Source organism: Bombina bombina, chromosome 6, assembly GCF_027579735.1.
Source record: "Bombina bombina isolate aBomBom1 chromosome 6, aBomBom1.pri, whole genome shotgun sequence".
In the NCBI taxonomy this organism is placed as follows: domain Eukaryota; kingdom Metazoa; phylum Chordata; class Amphibia; order Anura; family Bombinatoridae; genus Bombina; species Bombina bombina.
Genome location: NC_069504.1, coordinates 569297734 through 569315403, shown reverse-complemented (window position 1 = coordinate 569315403; position 17670 = coordinate 569297734). Strand labels below are relative to the sequence as shown.

The window sequence follows — 17670 nt, the reverse complement described above, 5'->3', positions numbered from 1 at the left end:
GCAGATGAGCTCTTTGGGGATGCTGACTTCATTTTCCAGCAGGACTTGGCACCTGCCCACACTGCCAAAAACACCAAAACCTGGTTCAATGACCATGGGATTACTGTGCTTGATTGGCCAGCAAACTCACCTGACCTGAACCCCATAGAGAATCAATGGGGCATTGCCAAGAGAAAGATGAGAGACATGAGTCCGGACAATGCAGAAGAGCTGAAGGCTGCTATTGAAGCATCCTTGTCTTCCATAACACCTCAGCAGTGCCACAGGCTGATAGCTTCCATGCCACCCCGCAAACCAAGTTCTGATATTGTTCTATGTACAATCCTTGTTTTATTGATTGCATGTAATATTCAAATTTTCTGAGATTGTGGACTTAGGGTTTTTCATGAGCTGTAAGCCATAATCATCGCAATTATGACAAATCACAGCTTGAACTATCTTGCTTTGCATGTAATGAGTCTATCTCATATATTAGTTTCACCTTTCAAGTTGCATTAGTGAAATAAATGAACTTTTGCACAATATTCTAATTTTTCGAGTTTCAACCTGTATTTTGCACTCTCTCCCCTTTTTTGCTCTCTCCCCTTTTTTGCTCTCTCTCCCCCCTCTTTTGCTCTCGCTCTCTCTTCCCTCTCTTTTGCGCTCTCTCTCTCTCCCCCCTCTCTTTTGCTCTCTCTCCTCCTCTCTTTTGCTCTCTCTCCTCCTCTCTTTTGCTCTCTCTCCCCCCTCTCTTTTGCGCTCTCTCCCCCCTCTCTTTTGCGCTCTCTCTCCCCTCTCTTTTTTGACCATGCCGCTGCCCCCACGGCTGCTCCAGTCGACCACGCCCCTTCACGCTCGTTTCTGCCCGTCCACGCCCCCATCATGGCACCCCCGTCCACGCCCCTATCATGACACTCCCGGCCATGCCCCCATCAGGCAGCTTCCGCAGTGCGCACTCCTCTTCTGCTCAAGGCCAGGTATGTTTGTCCTTGTGCAGTCTCTGCTACGCATGACTGTATCTGACAAACATACCTGACCTTTTATTATATAGGATATATATATATATATATATATATATTTGTGTGTGTACAAAATTAACACATCAGTGATTAACCCATTGGCTGCTTGAGCACATAACAGGAACCCATTGTCTGGCAGTAACACACAACAGGAATTAAAAGCTTTGGCTCCCTGTAACATGCACAGTTTGCATCAATGAAATTCCTGGCACCTCCCACTGCTCTGTTGGAGGACTAAATGCTTTAATGCCCATAATGTGGCCCTACAGCACTTTATAGCTCCCCATATACCAAAATTATATAATTATTTTTTTAAGAAAAAAAAAGTATGTATATTTCAAAAGTTATTGCATTAAAACTTAAAGGGGTAGGAAAGTCAAAATTAAACTTGCATGATTCAGAAAGAGTATGTCATTTTAAGACACTTTTAAATTCACTTATATTTTCAAATGTGCTTTGTTCTCTTACTATCCCTTATTGAAAAAAGAATATGCACATATCTTACACTAGTGGAAGCTAGGTGCTGTTTGGTGCCTGCACAAATTTGTCTCTTGTGATTGGCTAACTGGATGTGTTTAGCTAACTGCCAGTGTTCCTTTGGCAAAGGATAACAAAAGAATGAAGGACATTTGATAATTAGAAGTAAATTAGAAAGCTGATTAAAATTGCATGTTCTATCCAAATCATGAAAGAAAATTTTGAGGTTTCCTGTCCCTTTAACACTGGCCATGAAGTTTCTGATTCAAATAATGTGAATCAGTTTAGCAGCTAGAGGTGTTGTTACGACACAGTGTAATTATATATGTTAATAGGGTACAATTTTTATATTTACAATTGTTATTAAAGGGACAGTAAAGTCATAATTAAACAAATTTGCTTTGTACTCTTGGTATCCTTTGCTGAAGATCAAGCTGGAATCAGAAAAAGCAATGCTCTTAAGGGAGCTAGATAGTGATTGGTGGCTGCACATATGTCTCTTATCGGCTTAGCAGATGTGTTTAGGTAGGTCCCAGTAGTGCGTTACTGTTCCTGAGCCTAATCTTCAATATATGCTATTTAAAAATTGTATGATGAATCTAAAACTTGAAAGAAAAAAAGTTGTTGTTTAATGTCCCTTTAAGTAATTTGGCTAACTATAGACATCAGTCAGATAGTCATTGCTTGTAAGTGATGTCAAGTTTATATTTGGGGACTTTTCTTGCTAATGTACTTTGCTCTTAGGTCAAGGAATCCATGATGGTTCCAAAAAAAATGTATATTGTGCAAATGCGGTACTTAGTTGATCAACCTTGCTTTATGCTCTTGGTATCCTTTGTTTGAGAGTAGACTCAGGATCAATACCTGTAAAGCAGGGGTCTCAAACTCAAATTACCTTGGGGCCACAGGTCAAATTTTCTTCTCCCATGGGGGCTGCTTCCAAACAACAAAATTAAACTATATATATATATATATATATATATATATATATATATATATATATATATATATATATATATATATATATATATATAAAACGGAATTCTCTGTTAAATAAACAGATACTATCAGTGATGGCTTTGTGTCATATGTGTAATCATTACATACACACCCAGACGCACACACACATACACAGACCCACACATACACAGACCCCCCCACACACACAGATCCACACCCACCCACACAAACATACGGACCCACATACACAGACCCCCCAACACACACAGACCCTTACACACACAGACAGACACACACAGGCCCACATATACACACACTAACACAGACCCACACACATACAGAGACCCACATATACACAGACCCCCACACACACACATATAGACCCACACATACACACACATATAGACCCACACATACACACACAAACCTACACACACAGACCCACACATACACACCCAGTCACACCCACACAGACCCCCCCACACACATACACAGACCCACACATATACAGACTCCCCCCACACACACATACTTACACATACACACACACAGACCCCCACATACACACACCCACACAGACACAGACTAACACACACACACAGACACATACACCCACAGACCCCCACATACACACACCCACACAGACACAGACTCACACATACACACACTGACCCACACATACCCAGACACACACATACCCAGACACACACACACAGACTCACACATACACACACTGACCTACACATACCCAGACACACACATACCCAGACACACACATACCCAGACACACACACACAGACTCACACATACACACACTGAGCCACACATACCCAGACACACACATACCCAGACACACACACACACACAGACTCACACATACACACACTGACCCACACATACCCAGACACACACATACCCAGACACAAACACACAGACTCACACATACACACACAGACCCACACAAACACACACAGACCCCCCCCCCACACACACACACAGACCCACACCCACATAAGTTATGGCATGGCAGTATTTTAAACAAAGCAAGCTATACAGCCCCTCTCTTAGATAGAGACACAAAATAAAACTCCCTATAAGGCAACTTTACTTGGCACATTTCTTGCTCAACCCCATTGCTTGTCCTCCTCTGCTGCTGCTCCTGACCGTCTCTGCTGCTGCCTGCTTAGGTTTGCTCCACAGTCTCAGTGAGAGTTACACTACACTCCCCCCAGTGAAGTCCTGGGACCCCTCGTCACTGCCAAACACAAGATCTGGGCCAAACAATCCTACTCACTCGCTTGCTTTGCTCCTCTGCTGCCACACCCACAAACAGCTATGGCGCCAATTTTGGCATACTGCGCACTCAGGGGCTTATATAGAGGCGTGGGCCTGAAGCTGCAGCTCCTCACGCCCACGGCATTGCGTTAATCATCCCACAACTCTCAGTTATGGGGAGTAAGTGGAGGGACGCATTGTAGCTGGTTCATGGGCCAGAAATGGCCAGTGGGCCGGTACTTTGAGACCCCTGCTGTAAAGACATGAATAATCATATAACTACCAAACCACTATACATTTAGTTAAACAGTTGTGCCCTCTCATATTTGTATTTATGTCATTGGAAATAGAATATTCCAGTACCCTTTAACTCATAAACTAACTTCTGAACTACTGAAGCCTAATTAGACCAAGGATACAGACATCCCAACTATTGTAGTGCTAAGTGATTGTGCACATGTTTTTTGTGGTTTTATTAGAGGCTGATGTTAAAACTTGCTGAAATCTCAAATCATATAGGCCTAGATTTAGAGTTCGGCGGTAAAAGGGCTGTTAACGCTCCGCGGGTTTTTTTCTGGCCGCACCATAAATTTAACTCTGGTATCGAGAGTTCAAACAAATGCTGCGTTAGGCTCCAAAAAAGGAGCGTAGAGCATTTTTACCGCAAATGCAACTCTCGATACCAGAGTTGCTTACGGACGCGGCCGGCATCAAAAACGTGCTCGTGCACGATTCTCCCATAGGAAACAATGGGGCTGTTTGAGCTGAAAAAAAACCTAACACCTGCAAAAAAGCAGCGTTCAGCTCCTAACGCAGCCCCATTGTTTCCTATGGGGAAACACCTCCTAAGTCTGCACCTAACACCCTAACATGTACCCCGAGTCTAAACACCCCTAACCTTACACTTATTAACCCCTAATCTGCCGCCCCCGCTATCGCTGACCCCTGCATTACACTTTTAACCCCTAATCTGCCGCTCCGTAAACCGCCGCCACCTACGTTATCCCTATGTACCCCTAATCTGCTGCCCTAACATCGCCGACCCCTATGTTATATTTATTAACCCCTAATCTGCCCCCCACAACGTCGCCGACACCTACCTACACTTATTAACCCCTAATCTGCCGAGCGGACCTGAGCGCTACTATAATAAAGTTATTAACCCCTAATCCGCCTCACTAACCCTATCATAAATAGTATTAACCCCTAATCTGCCCTCCCTAACATCGCCGACACCTACCTTCAATTATTAACCCCTAATCTGCCGACCGGAGCTCACCGCTATTCTAATAAATGTATTAACCCCTAAAGCTAAGTCTAACCCTAACACTAACACCCCCCTAAGTTAAATATAATTTTTATCTAACGAAATAAATTAACTCTTATTAAATAAATAATTCCTATTTAAAGCTAAATACTTACCTGTAAAATAAATCCTAATATAGCTACAATATAAATTATAATTATATTATACCTATTTTAGGATTAATATTTATTTTACAGGCAACTTTGTAATTATTTTAACCAGGTACAATAGCTATTAAATAGTTAAGAACTATTTAATAGTTACCTAGTTAAAATAATTACAAATTTACCTGTAAAATAAATCCTAACCTAAGATATAATTAAACCTAACACTACCCTATCAATAAAATAATTAAATAAACTACCTACAATTACCTACAATTAACCTAACACTACACTATCAATAAATTAATTAAACACAATTGCTACAAATAAATAAAATTAAATAAACTATCTAAAGTACAAAAAATAAAAAAGAACTAAGTTACAGAAAATAATAAAATATTTACAAACATAAGAAAAATATTACAACAATTTTAAACTAATTACACCTACTCTAAGCCCCCTAATAAAATAACAAAGCCCCCCAAAATAAAAAATTCCCTACCCTATTCTAAAATACAAATATTACAAGCTCTTTTACCTTACCAGCCCTGAACAGGGCCCTTTGCGGGGCATGCCCCAAGAATTTCAGCTCTTTTGCCTGTAAAAAAAAACATACAACACCCCCCCCCCAACATTACAACCCACCACCCACATACCCCTAATCTAACCCAAACCCCCCTTAAATAAACCTAACACTACCCCCCTGATGATCTTCCTACCTTGTCTTCACCATGCCAGGTTCACCGATCCGTCCTGGCTCCAAGATCTTCATCCAACCCAAGCGGGGGCTAGACATCCACTGAAGAAGTCCAGAAGAGGGTCCAAAGTCTTCCTCCTATCCGGCAAGAAGAGGACATCCGGACCGGCAAACATCTTCTCCAAGCGGCATCTTCTATCTTCTTCCATCCGATGACGACCGGCTCCATCTTGAAGACCTCCAGCGCGGATCCATCCTCTTCTTCCGACGACTAGACGACGAATGACGGTTCCTTTAAGGGACGTCATCCAAGATGGCGTCCCTCGAATTCCGATTGGCTGATAGGATTCTATCAGCCAATCGGAATTAAGGTAGGAATTTTCTGATTGGCTGATGGAATCAGCCAATCAGAATATAGTTCAATCCGATTGGCTGATCCAATCAGCCAATCAGATTGAGCTCGCATTCTATTGGCTGATCGGAACAGCCAATAGAATGCGAGCTCAATCTGATTGGCTGATTGGATCAGCCAATCGGATTGAACTATATTCTGATTGGCTGATTCCATCAGCCAATCAGAAAATTCCTACCTTAATTCCGATTGGCTGATAGAATCCTATCAGCCAATCGGAATTCGAGGGACGCCATCTTGGATGACGTCCCTTAAAGGAACCGTCATTCGTCGTCTAGTCGTCGGAAGAAGAGGATGGATCCGCGCTGGAGGTCTTCAAGATGGAGCCGGTCGTCATCGGATGGAAGAAGATAGAAGATGCCGCTTGGAGAAGATGTTTGCCGGTCCGGATGTCCTCTTCTTGCCGGATAGGAGGAAGACTTTGGACCCTCTTCTGGACTTCTTCAGTGGATGTCTAGCCCCCGCTTGGGTTGGATGAAGATCTTGGAGCCAGGACGGATCGGTGAACCTGGCATGGTGAAGACAAGGTAGGAAGATCATCAGGGGGGTAGTGTTAGGTTTATTTAAGGGGGGTTTGGGTTAGATTAGGGGTATGTGGGTGGTGGGTTGTAATGTTGGGGGGGGGGTATAGTATGTTTTTTTTTACAGGCAAAAGAGCTGAAATTCTTGGGGCATGCCCCGCAAAGGGCCCTGTTCAGGGCTGGTAAGGTAAAAGAGCTTGTAATATTTGTATTTTAGAATAGGGTAGGGAATTTTTTATTTTGGGGGGCTTTGTTATTTTATTAGGGGGCTTAGAGTAGGTGTAATTAGTTTAAAATTGTTGTAATATTTTTCTTATGTTTGTAAATATTTTATTATTTTCTGTAACTTAGTTCTTTTTTATTTTTTGTACTTTAGATAGTTTATTTAATTTTATTTATTTGTAGCAATTGTGTTTAATTAATTTATTGATAGTGTAGTGTTAGGTTAATTGTAGGTAATTGTAGGTAGTTTATTTAATTATTTTATTGATAGGGTAGTGTTAGGTTTAATTATATCTTAGGTTAGGATTTATTTTACAGGTAAATTTGTAATTATTTTAACTAGGTAACTATTAAATAGTTCTTAACTATTTAATAGCTATTGTACCTGGTTAAAATAATTACAAAGTTGCCTGTAAAATAAATATTAATCCTAAAATAGGTATAATATAATTATAATTTATATTGTAGCTATATTAGGATGTATTTTACAGGTAAGTATTTAGCTTTAAATAGGAATTATTTATTTAATAAGAGTTAATTTATTTCGTTAGATAAAAATTATATTTAACTTAGGGGGGTGTTAGTGTTAGGGTTAGACTTAGCTTTAGGGGTTAATACATTTATTAGAATAGCGGTGAGCTCCGGTCGGCAGATTAGGGGTTAATAATTGAAGGTAGGTGTCGGCGATGTTAGGGAGGGCAGATTAGGGGTTAATACTATTTATGATAGGGTTAGTGAGGCGGATTAGGGGTTAATAACTTTATTATAGTAGCGCTCAGGTCCGCTCGGCAGATTAGGGGTTAATAAGTGTAGGTAGGTGTCGGCGACGTTGTGGGGGGCAGATTAGGGGTTAATAAATATAACATAGGGGTCGGCGATGTTAGGGGTAGCAGATTAGGGGTACATAGGGATAACGTAGGTGGCGGCGATTTGCGGTCGGAAGATTAGGGGTTAATTATTTTAAGTAGCTTGCGGCGACGTTGTGGGGGGCAAGTTAGGGGTTAATAGATATAATACAGGGGTCGGCGGTGTTAGGGGCAGCAGATTAGGGGTACATAAGTATAACGTAGGTGGCGGTCGGCAGATTAGGGGTTAAAAATTTTAATCGAGTGGCGGCGATGTGGGGGGACCTCGGTTTAGGGGTACATAGGTAGTTTATGGGTGTTAGTGTACTTTAGGGTACAGTAGTTAAGAGCTTTATAAACCGGCGTTAGCCAGAAAGCTCTTAACTCCTGCTATTTTCAGGCGGCTGGAATCTTGTCGTTAGAGCTCTAACGCTCACTGCAGAAACGACTCTAAATACCAGCGTTAGAAAGATCCCATTGAAAAGATAGGCTACGCAAATGGCGTAGGGGGATCTGCGGTATGGAAAAGTCGCGGCTGAAAAGTGAGCGTTAGACCCTTTAATCACTGACTCCAAATACCAGCGGGCGCCCAAAACCAGCGTTAGGAGCCTCTAACGCTGGTTTTGACGGCTACCGCCGAACTCTAAATCTAGGCCATAGAGTGTTATATCATTTGTAGTTTAGGATCTACTATTGTGGTTAACTACTTTGCTTCGCAGGCAAATAATTAACAGCATGTGAGGGATATCTGGCTTTTAGCTCTTCAATGCTTCTTAGATAATTGCAGGATTTACCTATTGGTTGCTTAGTAACTGTTTTATGCTTTGTCAGAAGATTCTCATATAATGGAGTATTAAATCATACTCCGGAGCACTTATATAAATAAATAAATAAATAAATAAACTGAAAACAGAAATTTATTTTACAATATATTAGTTATTTTAATCTGTATATTTTGGTACAAGGTGTAGCTGTGATCTTAATTGTCATGATTTTCTTTTACAGGGTAGTAAAGGGCATTACAGATACCATTGGCAAAGCCACAATGTGAAGCACAGTGGAGTGGATGATATGGTTCTACTGTCTAAAATCTCAGAGGATTGTATAGTGGAAAACCTGAAGAAACGATATATGGATGATTTCATCTTTGTATCCTTTTTGTAAGAGAAGTATGGTATATATCAGAAGCACTGTTTTGTACAAAAGTAAAATCCTAATCATATAAAAATGTGTTTTAAGTAGGTTTTACAAGTTGTTCATTCATGATCAGGCAGTTTACCCAAGACTTTAGGCACTCAATATTTTCACTAATGGATTAGCCATGGTACATATTTACATAATATTCACACATAAGATAATGATAATTCTGCAAAATAAATTAGATTTTAGTCACATTCACCTAGATTACGAGTTTTGCGTTACAGTGCGGTACGGCTTTTAACGCTGAAAAAATGGCCATTACGCTGGAATAGCCAGGAACGCATATTACGAGTCGTGCCGGTATAGCTATACCGCAAGCATTTTAGCCTGTAACACAACGTCCATTCCAGACAGGTTGTGCGTTCAGGCTAAAATGCTGGTGTTACAGCCTATACCGACACGAGCCATACCGCCATCTGAGAGCAGATGTTTCACAAAACTCATGACTAAAGTGTCACAAAGTACACTAACACCTATAAACTACCTATTAACCCCTAAATCGCCATTGCTTGTGTGTATGTGTGTATATGTATGCTTGTGTGTGTATGTGTATATATTTATGCTTGTATGTGTGTGTATGTGCATGTGTGTATATGTATTCTTGTGTGTGTGTGTGTGTGTATATGTATGCATGCTTGTATGTATGTGTGTATAGGTATGCTTGTATGTGTATGTGCATGTGTGTATATTTATACTTGTGTGTGTGTGTGTTTATGTATGCTTGTATGTATGTGAGTATGTGTGTATATATATACTTGTGTGTGTGTATATGTATGATGTGTATGTATATTTATTGTATGTATATGTATTGTATGTATGTGTGTATTTGTATGCTTGTGTGTGTGTATATGTATGCTTGTATGTATTTGAGTATGTGTGTATATGTATGCTTGTGTGTATATGTATGCTTGTGTGTGTATGTGTGTGTTTGTGCATGTGTGTATATGTGTGTATATGTATACTTGTGTGTATATGTATGCTTGTATGCATGTGAGTATGTGTGTATATGTATGCTTGTATGTGTATGTGTGTATGTGTATATATGTATGCATGTATGTGTGTGTGTATTTGTATGCATCTGAGTGTGTATATGTATGCTTGTATGTATTTGAGTATGTGTGTATATGTATGCTTGTGTGTATTTGAGTATGTGTGTATATGTATACTTGTGTGTGTGTTTATGTATGCTTGTATGTATGTGAGTATGTGTGTATGTGTATATATGTATGCTTGTATGTGTGTGTGTATGTGTGTATTTGTATGCATCTGTGTGTGCATATGTATGCTTTTATGTATTTGAGTATGTGTGTATATGTATGCTTGTGTGTATTTGTATGATTGTGTGTGTGTGTGTGTGTGTATATGTATGCTTGTATGTGTGTGTGTGTGTGTGTGCATGTGTGTATATGTATGCTTGTATGTGCATGTGTGTATATGTATGCCTTGTGTGTGCATGTGTGTATATGTATGCTTGTGTGTGTGTGTGTGTGTGTGCACGTGTGTATATGTATGCTTGTGTGTGTGTGTATGTGCATGTGTGTATATTTATACTTGTGTAAGGTCCATAAACCCATACCAAACACACTGCATTTATAATTTGAGGAAAATATGCTAATAAAATAGTTTTTTACCAATTGGCAATAAAAAAAAAATGTCCCCGGATTTCATTTTAAAAATCTGGTCACCTTACTACAAAAAGCCCTTTTAAGGGATATTTGTAGTTTATTGTAGACTAGGGGGTGTTTTTATTTGGGGGGAGGGGCTTATTTTTATAGGGCTATTAGATTAGGTGTAATTGTTTTTATTTTTGATAATCTCGTTTATTATTTTTTGTAATTGTAGTGTTTTTTATTTTTCATGTATTTAACCCGCAAATAGGGGCATTGAGGGTCAGTAGTAATAACATTATATACTCATACAAATTAGGGCATGTGATTTTTTTCTCCTACATTGGTGTGTCCGGTCCACGGCTTCATCCTTACTTGTGGGATATTCTCTTCCCCTACAGGAAATGGCAAAGAGAGCACACAGCAAGAGCTGTCCATATAGCCCCCCTCTGGCTCCGCCCCCCAGTCATTCTCTTTGCCGCTCTGAACAAGTAGCATCTCCACGGGGATGGTAAAGAGTATGTGGTGTTAGTTGTAGTTTTATTTCTTCTATCAAGAGTTTGTTATTTTAAAATAGTGCCGGTTTGTACTATTTACTCTACAACAGAAAGTGATGAAGATTTCTGTTAAAAAAGGAGTATGATTTTAGCACCAGTAACTAAAATCCATTGCTGTTCCCACGCAGGACTGTTGAAACCAGAGAACTTCAGTTGGGGGGAACAGTTTGCAGACTTTTCTGCTCCAGGTATGACCAGTCTCTTTTCTAACAAGACATAGTAATGCTAGAAGACTGTCAGTTTTCCCTTAGGGGATCGGTAAGCCATTTTCTTACACTCATAACATAATTAAGGCTTATAAAATGGGCTCTATGCTGGTTGACACTATTGTGGGCTAAATCGATTGGTTTATATGATATTTATATGACATTTGGAGTGTTTTGTGTATTTGGAAACACTTTTGGGAACGTTTTTATTCGCCTGGCACTTGTTTAGACGCCTAATCTAGTCAGGAAGGCCCCTTCACTCTGGTATGCAGAGGGAGGAGGCCTCATTTTCGCGCCTCAGTTGCGCAGTTACTTCTAGAGGCAGTGCATGCAGCTTCATGTGAAAGGGTCCTGTGACTTAAAAACTGACTCAGGAAGACTTATTTCTGTGGTGAATAACCCCTAAGGAAGGTAAAAGCCGCAGCAAAGTCTGTGGCAGGGACTGTAGTGTGTTTAAACTGGTAAATTGAACAAATAGCTCCGGTTTTCTCATTTAATGGTTTAGAGACCTGAAATTTGGTGTGCAATACTTTCAAAGCATTAAGACACAGGGGTGTAAATTTTGAAAAGATCGGATATTTCCTTCATAGTTTTTCAAACATTCAGAAATAAAGTGTGCTCTTTTTATTATTTAAAGAGACAGTAACGGTTTTGTTTAAAAACGTTTTTATTGCATTAATAGCCTGCCAAATTCTGTCTAACATGTCTGTACCTTCAGATAGCATATGTTCTGTGTGTATGGAGGCCAAGGTGGTTCCCCCTTTAAATGTATGTGCAAATTGTGCCATGGCGTCCAAACAAAGTAAGGACAGTACTGTCACATTTAATAAGGTTGCCCAAGATGATTCTTCAAATGAAGGTAGTGGGGATAGCTCATCATCCTCTCCTTCTGTGTCAACACCAGTTTTGCCCGCGCAGGCGATACCTAGTACATCTAGCGCGCTGTGATGATAGCAGGATGTGATGTCACTAGCATGTGGGCGGGGCTTAGGTCCGGTGTCTGTGTCGCAGTTAGTTTAGTACAATCAACCTGTCTGGATGTGTATTGCTATGCTCTGTAATAAAATAGAGTTGTACCATCATTGCTGTGTCCTGCATATGTCCTGCATCTCATGACATGGTGTCAGAAGTTCTGGACTACGCTTCTGTTTCTGATGATGACGATGTCAAAGTTTACCCCACCTGAGCCTTTTGACTTTTCTCAGCCTGCAGCTTGGCCCACATGGCGTCAGCGGTTTCAGCGCTTCAGGATTGCATCCAAACTGAACAAGGAGAGTGGTGAAGTACAAGTTAATTCTCTTTTATACTCTATGGGGAAAGATGTAGAGCCAGTGTTCAATGCTTTTACTTTCCAAGAAGGGGAAGAAGTTAACTTTGATATAGTTATGGATAAACTCAGTGCCCACTTTGTGCCCAAAAGAAATGTGATTCATGAGAGAGCTTGTTTTCACAAACGTAATCAGCGTGTGGGAGAATCTGTGGAGTCATTTGTGCGCAGCCTGTATGAATTAGCTGAATTCTGTGAGTTTGGTGTTGCTAAAGAAGAGCAAATCAGAGACAGAATAGTTATTGGAATTGCAGATGCTGAAGTCTCCCTGAAGCTGCAGTTAGAGCCTGATTTAACATTAGACGGGGCTATTAGGATGGCCCGCCAGAGTGAACTGGTGAAAAAGCAAAGTGCTGATCTGAGGTCTGAGAGTATTGTGGATGAAGTGCAACAGTCTAGGAAAAATACTAGTGAAAGGCACAGTGTGAGCGGTAGATCTAAAGTACTGGAAAGGCCTAGAAGTGGATGGGCGCAACATGGCCGATGCACACGGTGCTACCGGGCTCATGATCAGAGTGCTACATGCCCGGCCAGAGATAAAAGATGCAGAAAATGTAACAGAATAGGCCATTTTGAAGTGGTGTGTAAAACTGAATACATTAAGGAGATGCAGGTGGACAGTGACCAGGAGGGTCAGGAAGTGTCTTTTGTGGGGTCTGTTGTGGAACGGACAAGCTCAGAGGAAGATTGGAAAGTTACCTTTACTGTAATGGGAGCCAATGTTGATTTTAAGATTGACACAGGAGCAGATATCACTGTAATGTCTTTTGCTGAATTTATGAGACTGCCTCGACAGCCCCAGCTGGCGAAGGTTACTACAAATGTTCATAGTCCTGGTGGCCGCATTGATTGTGTGGGGAAATTTCTTGCCAGCTGTGAGTACAAACAAAGGAAGTTCACCATGTGGGTGCATGTGATCCGAGGTCAGTGTGTTAACAGTTTATTGAGCAGAAAAGCAGCCTGTGACTTGGGCCTCGTGGCCAGAGTGAATGAGATCTCTGAAGATATGTTTGGCGAGTTGGGCCTACTGAGCTGCAAACCTGTCCGTATAGCACTTAAAAGTGACGCAGTCCCGTACAGTATTTCTACTCCTCGTAGAATTCCGTTCCCGCTCATGCCTCAAGTGGAGAAAGAGCTCATGCGCATGAAGTCTATGGGGGTTATTGAAGAGGTTGTTGAAGCAACTGATTGGTGTGCCCCCATTGTTCCAGTTGCAAAGAAAAACGGAAAGGTGCGCATCTGTGTGGACCTGAAAAGGTTGAATGAGGCAGTGAAGAGGGAGAGATTTGTGCTGCCGACACTGGAAGATATAGCCCCGAAGTTGGCTGGGGCGAAGTTCTTTTCTACATTAGACGCTTCTAGCGGCTTTTGGCAGATCCCCCTTGATCCAAAGTGCCGCAAACTGACTACCTTTATCACTCCGGTAGGTCGGTTCTGTTTCTGCAGACTTCCCTTTGGGATATCCTCCGCTCCTGAGATCTTTCAGAGGGAAATGAGTTCTCTCCTGAGTGGCCACGTGGGCACAGCAGTCGTCATGGACGACATTCTAGTGTATGGGTCTACAGTGGAGGAGCATGATCAGCGTTTGAGTTGTGTGCTGCAGGCTATCAAAGAGTCTGGGCTGAAGCTGAATAAAGAAAAATGTCATTTTAGGAAAACTGAATTATGCTACTTTGGGCATATCATCAACGGGGATGGCATCAAGCCGGACCCCGAGAAAATTCGGGCTATCGAACAGATGAAAAGCCCTTCGGATGTACATGAGCTGAGACAGATATTGGGCCTTGTAAATTACGTGGGCAAGTTTCTTCCAGATTTATCTACAGTTTTGCACCCTATCACAGAGTTGCTTAAGAAAGATGTTGCCTGGGTCTGGGGACCCTCACAAGAAAAAGCGTTCCTGCATGCTAAGTCCCTGCTGGGGTCTGCCCCAGTGCTGGGGTTCTACGACCCTTCAAAAAAGACTGTGGTTAGTGCTGATGCAAGCAGTTATGGGTTGGGGGCTGCACTCCTGCAGCTGAATGACAACAAACTACAGCCCATCGCCTACTGTTCCCGCACACTGACGGCTGCGGAGTCTAAATACGCTCAAATTGAGAAGGAGTGCCTGGCTGCAGTTTGGGCCTGTGAGCGCTTTCAGCGTTATCTAGTGGGTTTGGAGAAATTTAGTCTGGAAACTGACCACAAACCGCTAGTCCCTCTTATCAATTCTTATGACATCGACAAAACACCCTTGAGATGCCAGAGACTTTTAATGAGACTACTCAGGTTCAATGTTCAGGCAGTGCATGTGCCGGGGAAGCAGCTGGTTGTGGCAGATACACTGTCCAGGCTCCCGCTGGCTGCTGCTGAAGAATCCTCTACAGAATCGGATGTAAAAGTGTATGTTGATTCAGTTCTGGCCTCTAAGTCCATTTCTTCAAGGAAACTGGAAGAGATAAAGAAAGAGACATATTTGGACACAGATCTGCAAGAAGTTATAAGGTACATAAGAGATGGCTGGCCCGAGAGCCGGGCAGCCTGGATGTCTTTAAATGCTTACCAGCCAGAGAGGTTGCAGCTCACGGAGCTGGAGGGGTTGGTGCTGTTCCAAGACCGTATTGTAATTCCTGTCAGCATGAGGAAGGAGATGTTAAACAGGATTCACGATGGCCACTTAGGCATTACAAAGTGCAGAGAAAGAGCAGCTACAGCTGTGTGGTGGCCTGGGATCAGCTCCGACATTGCAAATCACGTGTCTAAATGTGCCTTTTGCCGGGAACGCCGGCCTACTCAGAGAAGGGAGCCCTTAATGTCTACTCCGCTGCCTGCGGGGCCGTGGCAGAAAATAGCTGCTGATTTGTGCGAACTGCACGGGAAAAAGTTTCTTGTTGTTATCGACTACTATTCCAGGTATTTGGAAATAGCACCCCTGAATGATATCACAAGTCAGGCCGTTATCATTCGCCTGAAGAGCTTGTTCGCCCGCTGGGGCATTCCAATGGAGCTGGTGAGTGATAATGGCATGCAGTTCGCTTCTACAGAGTTCAGTGCTTTCAGCAGGGAATATGATTTTGTACATTCCACGTCAAGTCCACATTATCCGCAGGCCAACGGAATGGCTGAAAGGGCAGTTCAAACAACAAAATTCATTCTAAAGCAATCTGAACCGTACCTAGCCCTCTTGTCATACAGGGCGACGCCCATTCAAGCCACCGGGTTTAGCCCGGCACAGCTGATGCTAGGACGCCAGATTCGCACCACTTTACCCTCAGTGGGTGTCTTCAAGCCGCCTGGCCCTGTTCCTCGGGACGAAGTCCTTAGGAGGGATGAAGAGGCCAAAAAGGGTTATCGTTTCTTCTACGACAGGAGACATTCTGTCAGGCCTTTACAGGAACTGAAAGCGGGCCAAAGTGTCAGAATTAAACTGGATGATGAGAAGAAATGGAAGACGCCTGCTACGGTAGTGGGCCGCTCTCCAGAACCAAGGTCTTACACAGTCCTTACAGAGGGAGGGACGGTTACACGCCGTAACCGAAGACATCTTCAGCCTGTACCTGAGAGTCTGGAACCGGATACCTCAATACCACCGCCGGTGGGATCCCCTGTTCTAAGAGAGGTGCCTTCCCCTCAGCAAGATCATAGCGGGGATATATCTTTGCCTCCAGCAGACTCTTGTTCACCATCTTCTGTATCAGAGGACAGTTCATGCAAAGTTACATCAAGCGGAAGAGTGGTGAGGCTTCCGGCCCGATACAGGGACTGACTTTAGCTAGAACAGTGACCGGAAGTATGGGCAGAATAATCCCATGGTCACTGTGGACTAGGGTAGTCTACCCCGATGTCCAAGTCAGGATGTAATTTATTTGTTCATGTTTTCTAATCTATCTGTTTTTATAATGTTCTAAAACAAAATGTTGTTGTATACCCTGTTGGTGTACCTTGTTATTTAATATATGCGAATGTATGCTTTGTCTTTGAAAAAGGGGAAGATGTGATGATAGCAGGATGTGATGTCACTAGCATGTGGGCGGGGCTTAGGTCCGGTGTCTGTGTCGCAGTTAGTTTAGTACAATCAACCTGTCTGGATGTGTATTGCTATGCTCTGTAATAAAATAGAGTTGTACCATCATTGCTGTGTCCTGCATATGTCCTGCATCTCATGACACGCGCCAATGCTTGTTACTATGCAGCAATTATCTGCAGTAATGGATAATTCTATAGCAAATCTTTTATTCAAACTGCCAGCATTTCCCAGAAAGCGTGATTGCTCAGTTTTAAACACAGAGGATGAGCAAGTTGGCGCTGACGATAATTTATCTGTTATACCCTCATCAATCTGAATTGGCAGTGAGGGAGGGTCTGTCTGAGGGAGAAATTTCTGATTCAGGAAAAGTTTCTCAGCAGGCAGAACCTGATATCGTGGCATTTAAATTTAAGTTTGAACATCTCCGTGCCCTGCTTAAGGAGGTGCTAACTACTCTCGATGATTGTGACTCTTTGGTGATTCCAGAGAAGTTGTGCAAAATGGACAAATTCTTAGAGATCCCTGTGCACGCTGATGCCTTTCCGATACCCAAGAGGGTGGCGGACATAGTGACTAAGGAGTGGGAGAAGCCAGGTATACCTTTTGTTCCACCTCCTATATTTAAGAAAATGTTCCCCATTGTCGACCCCAGAAGGGACGCATGGCAAACGGTCCCTAAGGTTGAGGGGGCAGTTTCAACGTTAGCCAAGCGCACAACTATTCCTATTGAGGACAGTTGCGCTTTCAAAGATCCTATGGGTAAAAAATTGGAAGGATTGCTTAAAAAGATATTTGTTAAGCAAGGTTTCCTTCTTCAACCAATTTCGTGCATTATTCCTGTCACCACAGCAGCGTCTTTTTGGTTCGAGGAACTAGAAAATTCGCTCCAAAAGGAGACTCTATATGATGAAGTCATGGACAGAATTCACGCACTAAAGTTGGCTAATTCC

At 42.2% G+C, this 17670-nt stretch overlaps 1 protein-coding gene across 1 annotated transcript in view; it reads left to right on the top strand.

Annotated features, from left to right (window-relative positions):
• MYO1E (myosin IE) overlaps positions 1-17670 on the top strand; it is a 416633-nt gene that overhangs the window by 134630 nt on the left and 264333 nt on the right. The window contains exon 2 of the mRNA XM_053717534.1: positions 8823-8966. Coding sequence (XP_053573509.1) covers positions 8823-8966 — 144 coding nt within the window. The remainder of the gene's footprint in view (positions 1-8822; positions 8967-17670) is intronic.